General features: G+C 44.6%; 1 protein-coding gene across 4 annotated transcripts in view; it reads right to left on the reverse strand.

The window, feature by feature from the left end:
- The window catches only part of LOC135914517 (uncharacterized), a 45,224-nt gene that overhangs the window by 15,867 nt on the left and 14,405 nt on the right, over nt 1-14,952 (reverse strand). For all 4 annotated transcript variants that reach the window (XM_070523543.1, XM_065447414.2, XM_065447416.2 and 1 more), the window contains 6 exons: nt 13,698-13,801; nt 13,230-13,354; nt 6,899-7,011; nt 4,580-4,708; nt 3,901-4,000; nt 2,980-3,080 (listed from right to left, as the gene is read on the reverse strand). In XM_070523543.1, coding sequence (XP_070379644.1) covers nt 2,980-3,080; nt 3,901-4,000; nt 4,580-4,708; nt 6,899-7,011; nt 13,230-13,354; nt 13,698-13,801 — 672 coding nt within the window. The remainder of the gene's footprint in view (nt 1-2,979; nt 3,081-3,900; nt 4,001-4,579; nt 4,709-6,898; nt 7,012-13,229; nt 13,355-13,697; nt 13,802-14,952) is intronic.

Genomic DNA, 14,952 nt, shown 5'->3' on the forward strand with positions numbered 1-14,952 from the left:
GACTTCTGTCAACCAAAGGACCAAGCAGGATTTCGTAAAGGCTACTAAACAATAGACCATATTCACACTATCAATCAGGTGATAGATAGATGTGCGGAATATAACCAACCCTTATATATACCTTTCATTGATTACGAGAAAGCGTTTGATTCAGTCGAAGCCTCAGCAGTCATGGAGGCATTACGGAATCAGGGTGTAGGCGAGCTGTATGTAAAAATACTGAAAGATATCTACAGCGGCTCTACAACCACCGTAGTCCTCCATACAGAAAGCAACAAAATTCCAATAAAGAAGGGCGTCAGGCAGGAAGATACGACTTCTCCAATGCTATTCACAGCGTGTTTACAAGGGGTATTTAGAGGCCTGGATTGAGAAGAATTGGGGATAAGGGTTAGTGGAGAATACCGATGGTAACTTGTGATTCGCTGATGATATTGCCTTGCTTAGTAACACAGGGGACCAATTGCAATGCATGCTCACTGACCTGGAGAGGCAAATCACAAGGGTGTGCCTAAAGATTTATCTGCAGAAAACTAAAGTAATGTTTAACAGCCTCGGAAGAGAACAGCAGTTTAGGATAGGTAGGGAGGCACTGATAGTGGTAAGGGAATACATCTACTTGGGGCAGGTAGTGACCGCGGATCCGGATCATGAGACTAAAATATTCAGAGGAATTAGAATAGGATGGGGTGCGTTTGGCAGGCATTCTCAGATCATGAACAGCAGATCGCCATTATCCCTCAAGAGAAAAGTGTATAACAGCTGTGTCTTACCAGTACTCACGTACAGGGCAGAAACCTGGAGGCTTACGAAAAGGATTCTACTTGAATTGAGGACGACAAAACGAGCCACGGAAAGAAGAATGATAGGTGTAACGTTAAGGAATAAGAAAAGAGCAGATTGGGTGAGGCAACAAACGCAAGTTAATGATGTCTTAGTTCAAATCAAGCAAAAGAAATGGGCTTGGCCAGGACATGTAATGAGGACGGAAGATAACCGATGGTCATTAAGGGTTACGGGCTCGATTACAAGAGAAGGGAAGCGTAGCAGGGTGTGGCAGAAAGTTAGGTGGCCGGATGAGATAAAGAAGTTCGCAGGGACAACATAGCCACAACTAGCACATGACCAGGGTAGTTGGAAAACTACGGAGATGCCTTTGGCCTGCAGTCGGCGTTGCCAGGCTGCTGCTGATGATGAAATAACCATCTGTAATACAATTTAACTTGCAACATCATGTCAATACGGGGTGCACGTGATACAGAACATGGTTTGCTTTTGAACGTTGAACCACATCACTCAATCAATAATTTATCGACTATGTATACCGTTATCTACATTGTAACACTGACATCATGTTGCCTCGGGGATGTCCATTATACGCCTCGATCAGCCGTACACATCCTCTTATTCTCAGCATCTGCGCTAAAAGATCATGCGACCAAATTTCACACAGGTTTTCGTTCCTAAAGACTGTTTGTCGTTCTTCAGCCGCCTTTACAATATATAAGTTGGCCACTTTGTCGCCATCGTTTAGGTGCAACTTCTTCTTTCATGCACATCATAATCATCATCATCATCATCAGCATGGTTATGCCCACTGCAGGGCAAAGGCCTCTCCCATACTTCTCCAACAATTCCGGTCATGAACCAATTGTGGCCATGTCGTCCCTGCAAACTTCTTAATCTCATCCGCACACCTAACTTTCTGCCGCACCCTGCTACGCTACCCTTCCCTTGGAATCCATTCCGTAACCCTTAATGACCATCGGTTATCTTCCCTCCTCATTACATGTCCTGCCCATGCCCATTTCTTTTTCTTGATTTCAACTAAGACGTCATTAACTCGCGTTTGTTCCCTCACCCAATCTGCCATTTTCTTATCCCTCAAAGTTACACCTATCATTCTTCTTTCCATAGCTCGTTGCGTCTTCCTCAATTTGAGTAGAATCCTTCTCGTAAGCCTCCAGGTTTCTGCCCCGTAGGTGAGTACTGGTAAGACACAGCTATTATATACTTTTCTCTTGAGGGATAATGGCAACCTGCTGTTCATGATCTGAGAATGCCTGCCAAACGCACCCCAGCCCATTCTTATTCTTCTGATTATTTCCGTCTCATGATCCGGATCCGCCGTCACTACCTGCCCTAAGTAGATGTATTCCCTTACGTCTTCCAGTGCCTCGCTGCCTAATGTAAATTGCTGTTCTCTTCCGAGACTGTTAAGCATTACTTTAGTTTTCTGCAGATTAATTTTTAGACCCACTCTTCTGCTTTGCTTCTCCAGGTCAGTGAGCATGCATTGCAATTGGTCCCCTGAGTTACTAAGCAAGGCAATATCATCAGCGAATCGCAAGTTACTAAGGTATTCTCCATTAACTTTTATCCCCAATTCTTCCCAATCCAGGTCTCTGAGTACCTCCTGTAAACACGCTGTGAATAGCATTGGAGATATCGTATCTCCCTGCCTGACGCCTTTCTTTATTGGGATTTTGTTCACACACAGATTTTTTTCACACACGGGATTTTTTTCATGCACAGGATGAACACTAACCGGAACAATATGAATAGTGTCGTGATTGGTCGGCTCCTGTTCGTACGAAGCACTCATATATGTGAAAGCAGGCTTTATGAATACGGGCTTTTACCATAGCCGATGCAACCATCTCCCGCCAAATCACCGATGTGGCCTATACAAATTTTTTTCACTGACTATGAAGTCACCAGTTGCCTTGCCATCGACAGCAATCGCAAATTTTTTCACGCAGAAGTATTGCAGTGCCGCTCGCTTGGTGCCTGAGTGCGCTTTCGTAAGGCGCTTTTACCGCAGGTGGCTGTGTCGAGGGTGGTTGGAAGCACAGCGAAGTTCGTCTGTCTTTGCATTGGAGAGTGTGGCAACTTGGCAACTGTGTGGGTGCCCAAAAAACCACAGGGCCTTCGAATTCTCGATACGACTGCCTTCGTCTCTGCGACCTGCATACTCACAGCGACGACGAGCGGCACGACCGACGTCCAGCAGATCTTGACGAAAGTGCTCGGATTGCGATTGGTCATGGCGTGCTCATCGATGGACAGCCTTCGCGCACCTGTGCAAATGAAATATACGTATTCGAGTGTACAATGTATGGTGCCCCGCAAAAGCATCGATCGGCACTGACAGTGAAATTTCAAGGCATCTGGAGCTATAGAGTTGAATTGCGCAGGTTATAATGAAATTCAGTTCCGGTGGCAGCCCTGGCAGCAGTGAACGTTCACTCAGCACTTTCTTAGCTGGCTTGGTGAATGATTTAAATAAAAAACCCCAAGTTAAAGTTTATCTATAAGCCAGAAAAGCGGCTTTGTTGAGTATTTTCATAACAGAGCAGTTCCTGTGGGTAAGAAGTGAAGCAGTGCTACTGAAAGAGGCTACCTGTTCAAATAATCCAGCTCAAGGAGTAGCGATGCGCAGTCTTCCATAGCTCACCTAAAATATTTGGGAAAATTAAAGACAATGCGCGACGACCACTGTACTCAACTATAGGAGCATCGCCGCATTGTTTGCTTTGAAATTATAAGCAACTTGAACAGCGAACACAAACAGGGTGCCTAAGATGCACAAATGACGACTCTGGTAGATGAGAGCTTCCATTTTGGAAACACTGATATATTAACTATTTCTCGGAGGATCATCATAAGCGCGCACACTGCTCCATCTCGAAGGCCATGTAATAACGAAGTTCGTTATTCCGTTGCGACTATTTCGCTATTCGCCGGTTAAACATGGCGTCATATTTTGGGCCATGATGTCAGAAATGTTTTGCATTGGTAAAGCTGTCCGTTATGAGTTGTCAAGTCGGCTATAGTAGTATATATATAGTTCCAAGCGCAGCAACAAGCACGTGAACCTAGTAGGTTACGCTCGCTCACCGTAGAACTGAAGGATGACCACGGACTCAAGCGCTACCAACAGGAGGCGGAAGCCCTGGCCCTGTGTGTGGGCCAACACGGAGACAACGCTGGCGCCGCCCTGTACATGAAGAAATAATCGAATGCGGCAAAGGCTTCTCATCACACAACCGAAGTGTCAGTTTTAGGGGTAGCTTAAGGATTTAAGGTGACATATTGCAAGCCTAGTTTTCAGGCGGCCCATTTCCGGGGAATAACCTTGCAGCCTGGCCTGGTAATCGGGAGATATTTATAAATAGCGTAATCCAGGTGCTTAGAGTGGGCAAGAACTTAAACTCTGCCTGTGTTATCTTTTACGTCCGGGGGATTTCGTCGTTTTATTGTGGGACCGCTATTTCTAAAACTCCTTAACTTGGGTTCCTTGGTTTATATTCTGGATATTCAGAATCCGCCATGTTGTCGAATTCGGTAACGGCGATATTTTCAGCAGACCAGTGGCTGCTGTGGGCCTCTCTGACTTGCTCAAAATAAAGCCATTGCCCAAGTCGACCCCATGGCATAATTTGGCCATATGTCCAGAATAGTACACCAGGCAACCTTTGCTCTCTCTGCGATACCCGAATAAACTTAATCCTTTGAGAAATTGGGTACCCGGCTGATTACCTTTCTTTTTTCGGGTTTCACTACATGCTTCACTCACGCTGCTGCAGCCCACGACGCTTATCATGAACATCAGGCTGCAGATCATAAAGTGCGTGGCTGTGCGGTGCCGCAGGATCAACGGGTACGGCGCCGACAGTGCCTCGATGATGATGTCGGGGACAATCAGCTGCACAGAGGAGCGGTACGTGGCGGATTACCGAAAGCACAAGCATGAGAACGCACGCAACACAGACACATTGAATAAAGTAAAACAATATCGGGCACTGTTTTGTAATGATCAATGTTCTTGCCATTCCTATACGTCCGTCTGCAGAGTGGAGCAAGTATTTCATTCATTTATTTATTTAGCATACCCTCAGGTCCAAAGACAGCAGAAAAGGGAGTTGATTACAAATGATTAGACAATAAAAATGAAGCATAAAGAACACCAGGTGCTTCAGCTATCGCCTAAGAGAAGCGAAGGCGAAAGCCTAGTAAAGCCTGCTGTAATTCACCTAATTTACGCTAACCCTCCTTCATCCACCTTAGCCCTCATTCTACATTTTTAATCCACTCTGGTCCACATTATCCCCTTTACCCACCTTAGTCATTTCAATACAATCCATCTCAAACCACCGTAATCCAATCCCTAAGCTATCATTAATTTGCTGATCATTATTCATCTAATATACACGACTGGACATGCTTTGGTTCGTTTCTGGCCTTCCCTCGGTGGCGTGATATTTACTGTACCTCACGACGCGACCTTGAAGCATAAGGATATAAGGCTTTCGGCTGAAAAATTTACAATTCTAATTATGCAAGGCTACCTAAGGCATTCTTGAACAGGTTGGTGGTCTGTGATGTTTGTGATGTGATGTTTTTTTGTGAATGATCTGAGGCAGATGAAATATCTTTGCGTAGGCGATGTAAAATCAGTGCGCTTATGAGGATCATGAAATATGGTGTATCGAATGCTCCAACGAGATAACTTACGACGTTGTCCTAGGGTTGACAGGTCAAGGATTGATTTCATGGAAGATATGTGCTCGCTGTTCTGTTGTAGTTAGAAATAATGAGACAGACAGACTTACCTCGAGGTTACCTACACAGATGTATCCAGAATTGGAAAGTATGAGCGCTATAACGCAAAGGTATTCCCTACTATTTCTGCTCATTTATGCAAACAGCCTTCCAAGATCGGTCAAGTTTTTCGGGCCAATCCCAATTCGCCTGTCTGTCCCGCGATGTCACGAAAACCGCGAAAATTATCCATCTATTATGACATGTACACATTGATTATGCATGATTGTAGTGAACAAACAAAAATAATTATTGCCACTTCTTCTCCTTATTCGGACATTAGCCCGCCGCCACTGGTAAACAAATTTCGGGCTGCGCCCATTTCGCTTGTTTGCCACGCGAATTTGCAAAAATACGAGAACTGAAAACGTCAAAGTGACGTGGGCGCAATAAGGATGCATTATGCCGAACAAAGGTGAATTTGTTTTTTCGGAATAGTGGGAGACTTCCCCGCTCCGATAGGAATAGAACATAGCTACCTACTGATCGTTCGGACACTGAGTACGAGGAGCTACCGGGAATTATGAATTTATTTGCGTATATTAAACGTTTTTGCCCGACGATATCACGTTGTCAAGTCCTTACGGCACGTTTGCGACATCGCAGGGCCAATTTGAGCTCGCTGAGGATCGGTTTCAGCGGCCTTTCTAACCTTCCGTTGCACGCCGACGCCATCTTCGACCAACCATCGCAAGCTAAGCATGCGGAAGTGGGCCAATGGTAGATGCCGAAACCACCCTCCGCCATGCGGTTGTTTACTTTCACCGCGCAAGCTCGGTCCTACCAAAAGCCTCACTGATGCGTGCTCCTTGCCTTTTATCAGCCAACTAGATAAGAAAAAGCTATGAAGATAGGCAGCGCCAATCGTTTTGAAACCAAACAAAAGTGACTTCCTATAAACTAGGAGAGCATCTGACTGCTTCACATAACGTAGCGGGTCACCCCCCGATGCTTGCGTCGGCAGTTGCGTAAACGTGTCGTCATGAGAGTGGAATAAAAACAGACTGGAAAAAGGCATATCTTATAGGGTCCCATGTGGGCTACGAGTTTATACTGTTCGCCGACACAGACTAGGAACGGTGTGTAGGAAATAATTGTACGCCATGTGAGCAGATTCAGCTCTATGTTTAGCCGGTGCTGTGGGTACAGAAGCAGTTTAAGATATACCTTGTCAAAAACTTTGTAAAACTCCCTAATAGAGAAGTCCTAAAAGAGAAATGAACATGTATGCTTCTTCACTCCTGAGTGGCGGTGACGAGAACGTAGGTGGCCGCAGGCTCTGAAGTGTACTCACGAACTTGGGCACCATCGTCGAGAGCAGCCATAGGAGGTGCACTTGGCTCCAGATCTCCGGGTCCGGAGCTAGGCTCACGGCTTGCGGCGTGATGCTCACGATGAAGCTGGACCCTGTGTTAGTTTTCAAGATAAATTAGGGGCCTTCAGCAGGTACTCATCGTTCACACTAAACAGTTCTTATGGTGGAGGTGGCGTGAATACATTCTTATAGATACGTTTTAAGTTTTGCAGAGAAGCTGTCTATGGCTAGGATCTGAAAAAAAAAAAGAATGTGTCCGAGATGCTGACAAAAACAAATGATCATGTGGGCCAATCCGGGTGATTATGCAGAGAGGGTCCAAGCTCAATGGCACATACTGCTGTGGGTTCGATAGGTGTCGAAACGTCAGTGTTTATGTATAAAGTAGAAAAAAATTGAAGAAAAAAATAAATTATATAAATTGAAAAGGAAACGAAAAAATGAAAAGCGAAAAAAGTTGAGAAAATACAAAATATAAAAACAGGCGAAACAACGAAGTTATGATGTTGACGAAAACAATGCGCCAGAGTGATACACGCTGTTGCCCAAACGCTAGTCGTTACAAGGCATCTCGAAACGTCGGTGCACACACACACAAACATATATATATATGTATATGTATATATATATATATATATATATATATATATATATATATATATATATATATATATATATATATATATATATATATATATATATATATATATAAAGTAAAATAAAAAGGGGAAAAACAGTAAAAAATATAATATGGGAGAATACAAAAATGCGAAAATAAAAAATATAAGAAAATAAAAATAAATATATAAATAATGCAAGAATAAATATATAAAAGAAAAGACAAACAAGAAATACAAAAAATTAAAACAAAAGGCGAAACAAAAAAATGAAATGAGTTTGTGCCTTTATTCCACCAATACAGCATAACCACCATATAGAGCTGAAGATTCCTATAGAGGCAATACAGCTTCGCCCGTCTTCAATCTTCACATAGTGGAAGGGCTCTGAATTCTTTTGCTGACGACCATGCTTTGTCTAGTGCTTTCATGGTACGGGGAGAAAGGTGGTCAAATCGATGCGTTGCTGTGTATGTTAATGACGTCGTTCATCAGCATACCGTCGAAATAGTGGATAATTCGATTGTCGCCTAAGAATCTTAAGCTGTGATGTATCTCACCGTAATGCGAGCCAGACGCGCCATGTGACGGCGAGTTTTGAAGCAGTGTTCTCGCTACGTGACATTGATTAGAACTACGTAACGGGCAAGTTCCGAGGAGGTTTTTTCATAGCGGCTGTTTAGCGCGCTGGACCATATGAATGAAGAAATGTGGAGTGCACATGCTGCTCTAAAACGACGAACCTGGAAATTAATCGAACTCTAGTGATGGAGGTTTCAGGGCACAGTTTCGACTTAACATTTGACATGACATACCGTGTGATCTATTTTTTGGTCTGATCCAATTTACGTCACAACGAACGTTTTGTCCACCGTGCTTCCACAGCGCATTGGCATCGCGCGTCATCTCGCGCGTTATATATGGAGGAAAGTGGGGAGGCAGCGCGGGACGGAGGGAGGGAGGGGGACGGCTTCGACTCCGCCAAGTGCGTACTTTGCACGGCCGCGTGAGCAGCATCTAGAAAGGGATTTCCAGACGGCTCATACTTTTGTGCGCGCTGTGTTCTAGCCGCTGTTGCATTGAAGGGATAGATGGCGCGGTCACTTCGCTCGCTTCTGCTGCCACGGTTGCTCACCTACGCGTTTTGACAGCGTGCGTCCGCGCTCATACAGTGTGACGTGTTCGTACTCGCTGGTGAGCTCTGTCACTATGCTTGTTAATTCAGTCAGTAAGCGAATGTTTCCAACTTCAAAAAGCCGATAAAGCTACTCTCCTTACTTGGTATAGCCGTCTACTAATTAGCTATCGCAATCGATGTTTCCCTTTTCAGGCGAAACTGCGACATTTTGTCCTCGTTCTCGAAAAAAAAATTGGTGGGTAATTCTTAATAGCGAAGGCTCGTACGCAATTGCCGAATGCGCGACAAATGCCGTACTCACTGGTCACAATTCTTTTTTCATGTCGAAGAAAACCAGCGTAAGCACAACCACGTGGTAGGAACATGGCTGCTCAGTAAAACGCTAACATGGGCACGTACAACGCTCATACCACAGCAGCAGAGTCGTCCGAGTAGAGCGTGACCATGCGTCCACTCAGCTTCGTATCCCTGCAGCCAAGCGCAATGCGCAGCTCTGGACACTACCACGAGACCATCCATTCGGATGGATATCTTTTCTGCAACACTCGTTCATAAAGTGTTAAACATTGCTACATTTACACTAGTATGCGCTGTGCATACCTTCTTTGCACATGAGACAACTCTATTCTTGCTGGTTCTAATTATTGTTTTTTTATGTGTATTGTATTTTGAAAACCCCACTCGTGTAATGGTCGTGCAAAAGCGCTGGCAGCATGAAGAATAGTCGAAAGGCGAAGCATCGATTGCGAAATCAAATTATTAGACAGCTATACGAGGTAAAGATGGTAGTTTTATCGGCTGTATAAACTTTTAAGCATTCGATTACCTTAACCAGCGTGGTGTCAAGTACGTACAGGCACACATGAACACATCTCACTCTATGACCGCGAACGCTCGCTCTGATAACGCTGGCGTGAGGAGGAGCGGCACCAGCGAACGAATTAAACTTCGTGCCGCCTCTAGCTCCAACGCGAACTAAGCGACAAGAACACAGTGCACAAGATGCTATCAGCCGTCGGCGTGCGCCTAGACTCTGTACCCATCCCAGGAAGTTCTGTAATAGGGGTCGCGTGGCCTCGCTCAACCGACATCTGCACATATATCTGCACATCTGCACTACGTAAGTTATGGTTCCTTAAAAGAAAGCTGAAATTCGCACCCTCGCAAACAAAACTTTTAGCTTATAACACGTGTGTTCGTTCTAAGCTTGAGCATGCTTCTATCATTTCGGATCCATATTTAAAGAAAGATATCATGCAACTTGAACGTATTAACAGAAAGGCTGTTAGGTTTATATTTGGTAAATATCGTAGACTTTATTCCCCATCCAACCTAATGCAATTAAACTGTATTTCTACGCTAGAAGCCCGCAGAAAATTTAGTCGCCTTTCATTTCTTTATAATTGTATGTTTGGTAACATAAAAATAGATCTACCTAACTGTATAAAACCCTTAACAACACGACGCACACGCCATGGCCATGAATTTGCACTAACCCCAGTCTTTGCCCGATCAAAGGCTTTCAAATTCAGTTATTTTCCAAGAACTGTGGAAGAATGGAATTCTTTGCCGTCTGATATTTTTGGTTCCAATAATTTTCTCGCTGAGTTGGAGTGTTACCTTCTCTCTTAAGCTTTATTTTTCTTTTTTTCTTTTTGCTTTTCTTTTTTCTTGCTTGTTTTTTTGTTGTCTGTTGCTTTGCACATTCATGTTGGATGTAACCCACACCTGCTTGGGCCACCACATTGGCCTGCAGTATTTTGAAATAAATAAATAAAAACGCTATCATTAACAAGCGCCGGAGTAGAACGATCCGTCCCCTCCCCTTACTCCGGTGCCTTGCGCGCTATGGAAGATAGCGCGCTTTCTGCCCACTCTTTAAAGTTTGAATAATAACGCTAGGACAGAAGGGGGGCATAAGACAGAACAGAACGCTAACTTCCAACAGTTTATGGTCCTTTCAGAAAGCAGGTATGCATTTTCTACGCACGTATGGGATCACCGCAATATGTGGCTATAAAACTCGCTATGCTTTCTGAAAAGAAAATAAACTGTTGGAAGTCAGCGCTCTGTTCTCTCTTCTGTCGCCACTCCTGCGCGGTCCTGTCCTGTCCGCAAGGGGAACATCTCTCCCGTGGCACTAGCGATCCTCACCAAATGCAAATCACCGGGGTGGGCCGTTGAGCTCGTGTGGGTCCCGGCTCACTCGCAAGTGGAAGGCAATGCCCTCGCTGACCACTATGCCCCAGGACTGTCAATTCGGGCCGAGGACGAGCCAGAGCTACCGCACCCCGTGACAAGTTACAATGAAATCGCCAAATTTACAGAAGCGGCAGATGTAGGCTTCCCCGTCCGCATCGGCAAGTCAGCCGAATAGAGCAAACGATCGTGCGACGCACCCAAGCGGGGTAGCACACCCCGTGCTCTTGCACAAGATGTTCCCAAAAGAGCATGACAGTTCATGCCCGTTTTGCAGACGATCAAAAGGCACTCTAGCACACATTTTTGCAGCTTTTGATGTCGGCGGGTCTCTGCGACCGTTTATCGACTTGCTCAGTATCTGATAGCGTCCGCTTTATTACTGCTAGTGGGCTGTTTCTTGGGCGAGTTGCCTACTATGCCAGGGTGTACTTTTAAGACAAAAATAGAGTGAGGCACACAGAGAAACAAAGGGGAGGGCTAACTACTGGAGGCAATACTAGAGCTCTTTCTCTACGTCCGCGTGTTTCCTCTCGTTTTATTCATCAACCAATTTCCCCATTGTAAGGTAGCAAATCGAACGTGTGTCGTGTTAAGCACCTTGCAAACATTTTGTTTCTTCTGTCTGACGGTTTTCCTTCCGTCAGAAAATGGCCGTGGATTTTTCCTAGATAAAAAAAAAATTGCGGGACATACGTGCAATGTGGGGTGCTTAAGTTCGCGTTAATGTTTTTGGGGTTCGTTTGTCTGGAAAGCAAAAGGAAGTGTAATTATATTTAATTAAATACGACATTCTGTTATGAATGCCCTATTTCTTTTTACTAAGAAGGTTTGTTCTGTTTCTGGAAGTGAGGCTTCTAACTTGCTGCAAGAATGTCCCAAAACCCGCAATCCGTGGCAGTAGCACGCCTCCCGTGAACAAGCAATCGTACATCTCTGTGCGTTTTCCAGGGAGTACTCCAATAACACTGTGCACGGGTTTCTTTGCACACTCGCACCACAATAGCTGGCATTAGGTCATCTTGTGACACCCTGTACACATTGCGCGGCTTGAGGCTGTTGGTTGCACTAGCTTCGACTGGTCGAGGCTTTGAGGTCACGTCGTGAAGGAATTTTGGAGCTGTATATGAATAAAATTTGCAGAACGCCACATCCCGAGGTTTCAGCGGCGGGGGAGGAGATTTGTGACAAATCCGAGGAGCGTAAATTCTGCGCGAAGGTGGAATTCACCGCCTAGGATGAGTTTTACAATGCTCGGTTGCTGAGAGGAACATCAAGCGGCTTAAGCGTATAATGGAATTTGGAATATACATTAGGTACAAGTACACGCGACACCAAAAGATTCATGAGCAGGAAATTTATGAAAAAGTGACAAATATTTGCGGCTTGGGTACTCGTGCTGGATTTCATGGGTACAGTGTGGTGCTTGCACAAGAAAGCCTACCATCGGCATTAATTGAAACGTGAAAAGGCAGAAACTGATCAGGAAGCTTGTAGCGCGTAATTAGATGAGAGTGCGCTGTGCAGTCACTGTGCAGCAGGTTTAGAGCTGTGGTACCTTCCTAAACGCATGCGAGGTGTATCGCGAAAGAAAAAAGCGTATTCTAGTCGTTCTCGACTGGTTCACGCTTTTGTTTATTCTGATAGTACATTTTGTGGCCGGCAATAAGAAATGTAGAAGGTCATTTTTCGGCGGCGGGTTAGTATTTGCCGGAGTGTGGAAAACGCCACATTGGCATTATCCACATGGTCGTGTGTATATCTGCCAGCATGCAACACTGTAGGGAGGGGGATTGGGGAAGGGAATGGTGTATGAGGGAGAGCATGACGAGGACAGAGAAATGAAAAAATAAACGAAAAGAAATCTCAACCACGGCACCTCAATTCTGATGAGGACTGGAATTTTAGAACACTGGCAAAAGTATTAGTTGCACCTAAAGAAAACAAGGAAAATTTGGGGCTTTACTAAAACTCGTCTCCTCAGGGATAATCATGGCACAGCTGTTTATACAAATACGGACATCGATCACAGCTATAAAAGTTTAAAAGACACAAAAGACGTTTTGGCTCTTGCATGGGAGATGAAATGTATTTCTTTATTACCTTTTAAACGTATGTACTTTTTACAAGACTGGTGCCAGAACAACAGGTAGGAAAAAGTAATCCGGAGACACCCACCACAACGTCCCTCATAGCTTACTATGCAGCTTTTGAACATAAACACCATTTGTTGAATGCCGTTGTTTGGAACGTGATTGTACATAAGTAGAACCTTTAGGAAAGAAACGTGTGCTTTCCGAACTTCGGAAGCAACGCGGTTAGGGCCTTAAATAAACAACAATGCAAGACTACGTACCGTAGTCAATGAGCATCCTGACATCGACGCCCATGCTGGCGGACAAGTGGCCGAGGTAGAGGAAGGCCATGAAGGTGCAGATACCTTTGGAGGCGGTGTCAGCCACGAGTACAGCCATCACGTCTCTGTGAAAAGCGGGTTCGCGGCGCTAGTTAGCAATCTGCATTTAGTTATAGTGTTCAGCACGGCGACTATTCTGCGTACTGGTGTAAAAGATAAGGCTACACTTCGCACGATGAGGCCTACGCGTCATCTAAAGGAAACCGCCGCCTCCGGTGCCACTCGTGGTTACCTTATATTATAGAAGAAGATCAACTGTACACACAGAAGACACCTGTACACACGGGGCGTTGCGTCCTGAGAGCAGCGATGTCACGCCTCGAGCCCGACTTATCAACTACATACGGCATTGCGTTGACATCGCCCACGCGATTATCGTCGCTGTCAGTGTGCTAGTGCATAGCTTACTCGTGGAAGTTGTTCTTGAAGGAGTTGAACCTCTGGACGCCCAAGTAGACGGTTCCCGTGACGCCCACGCTCTCTAGGCACGTGTACAGGGCCTGGGACCACATCTGCGCATTGACATTCCCGGGCAACGATATTAGTCGTAAGGTAAACACAGTACAAGGTCACAATCGTAGTGGGAAAATGAAGATATTAACTGTCTTACTGGGTCAACTATTATCCTTCTAATACTCAAACCATGATATCAGAAAGAAAGTTGGTAACGTTGAACATATTGCCGTAAAGCCACGCATATAAAAACAAGAACCAAGCGAGGTCTTCCTAGAAGGGAAGGCGTGCAAGCTGCAGAATAAGCTTTCTGTTCAGGGTATGCGATTACAGCGTTCATTGCGTGACTGTGGTGTCGCACTACCGCCTCTATTCATCACAAGGGTGCCATTTCAGCGGTGGAAAATCAAAATTTATGATTTTCCTAAAGTCATTCGATTAGGTTTAGGGCGCAGACTGATGCTGTCGTTTTATCGGCTTTGCATTATTCAGAGAGCCTTGAAGGAGGCCAACTGTCTGGCATAATCACAGCAGTGAATAAAACGCTATATAAACATTTTTGTCGGACGTTATTTGCCAGGTGGGAGTGTTTCATATAGAATATATTTATCATTTTTGGTAAATTGAGCATGCCAAACTTTTTGCATCGTTACCACTGTATTCGTTGCAGTGTGGCTACCACACAGAAGGCGAAACTAAGACTCAAATTTTCATTTGTTGCTTGCATATTTTCACATCTGGAACCCGTTGAAAATTGGGCGATGCAGGATTCAAGGTCACTATTTTGCATAGCAGACGCACTATCCACAAAAAACGTTCGTGGAAAAAGTGATTAACGTGACTTGTTTTTTTGGTGATATATTGAGATTATTCGTATAATTAATGATTAGTAAATGTTGTTTTCATGTTCATAAACGTTTTTGGAGGTACAGCTGTGGTGGAGCTACTCCTTGTCATTAAACCGGTTCTATACACACTTCCCGTGCTCCTGCACGCGCTGATATGACTGACCTGCAACAAAGCTCGTACCAGTTAAAGGAAGCAAGAACATTGCCGTCTGTGATGACAATGATCTCAGTGGAAAGTGAGCTTTCTGCTTATGTTTGACAATAACGCCTAGCAATCATTTGCGATTGCTACATATATAAGGACACCGGGAATCAATCAATCAATCAATCAATCAATCAATCAATCAATCAATCAATCAATC

This window comes from Dermacentor albipictus, chromosome 8 (genome assembly GCF_038994185.2).
Source record: "Dermacentor albipictus isolate Rhodes 1998 colony chromosome 8, USDA_Dalb.pri_finalv2, whole genome shotgun sequence".
NCBI lineage: Eukaryota > Metazoa > Arthropoda > Arachnida > Ixodida > Ixodidae > Dermacentor > Dermacentor albipictus.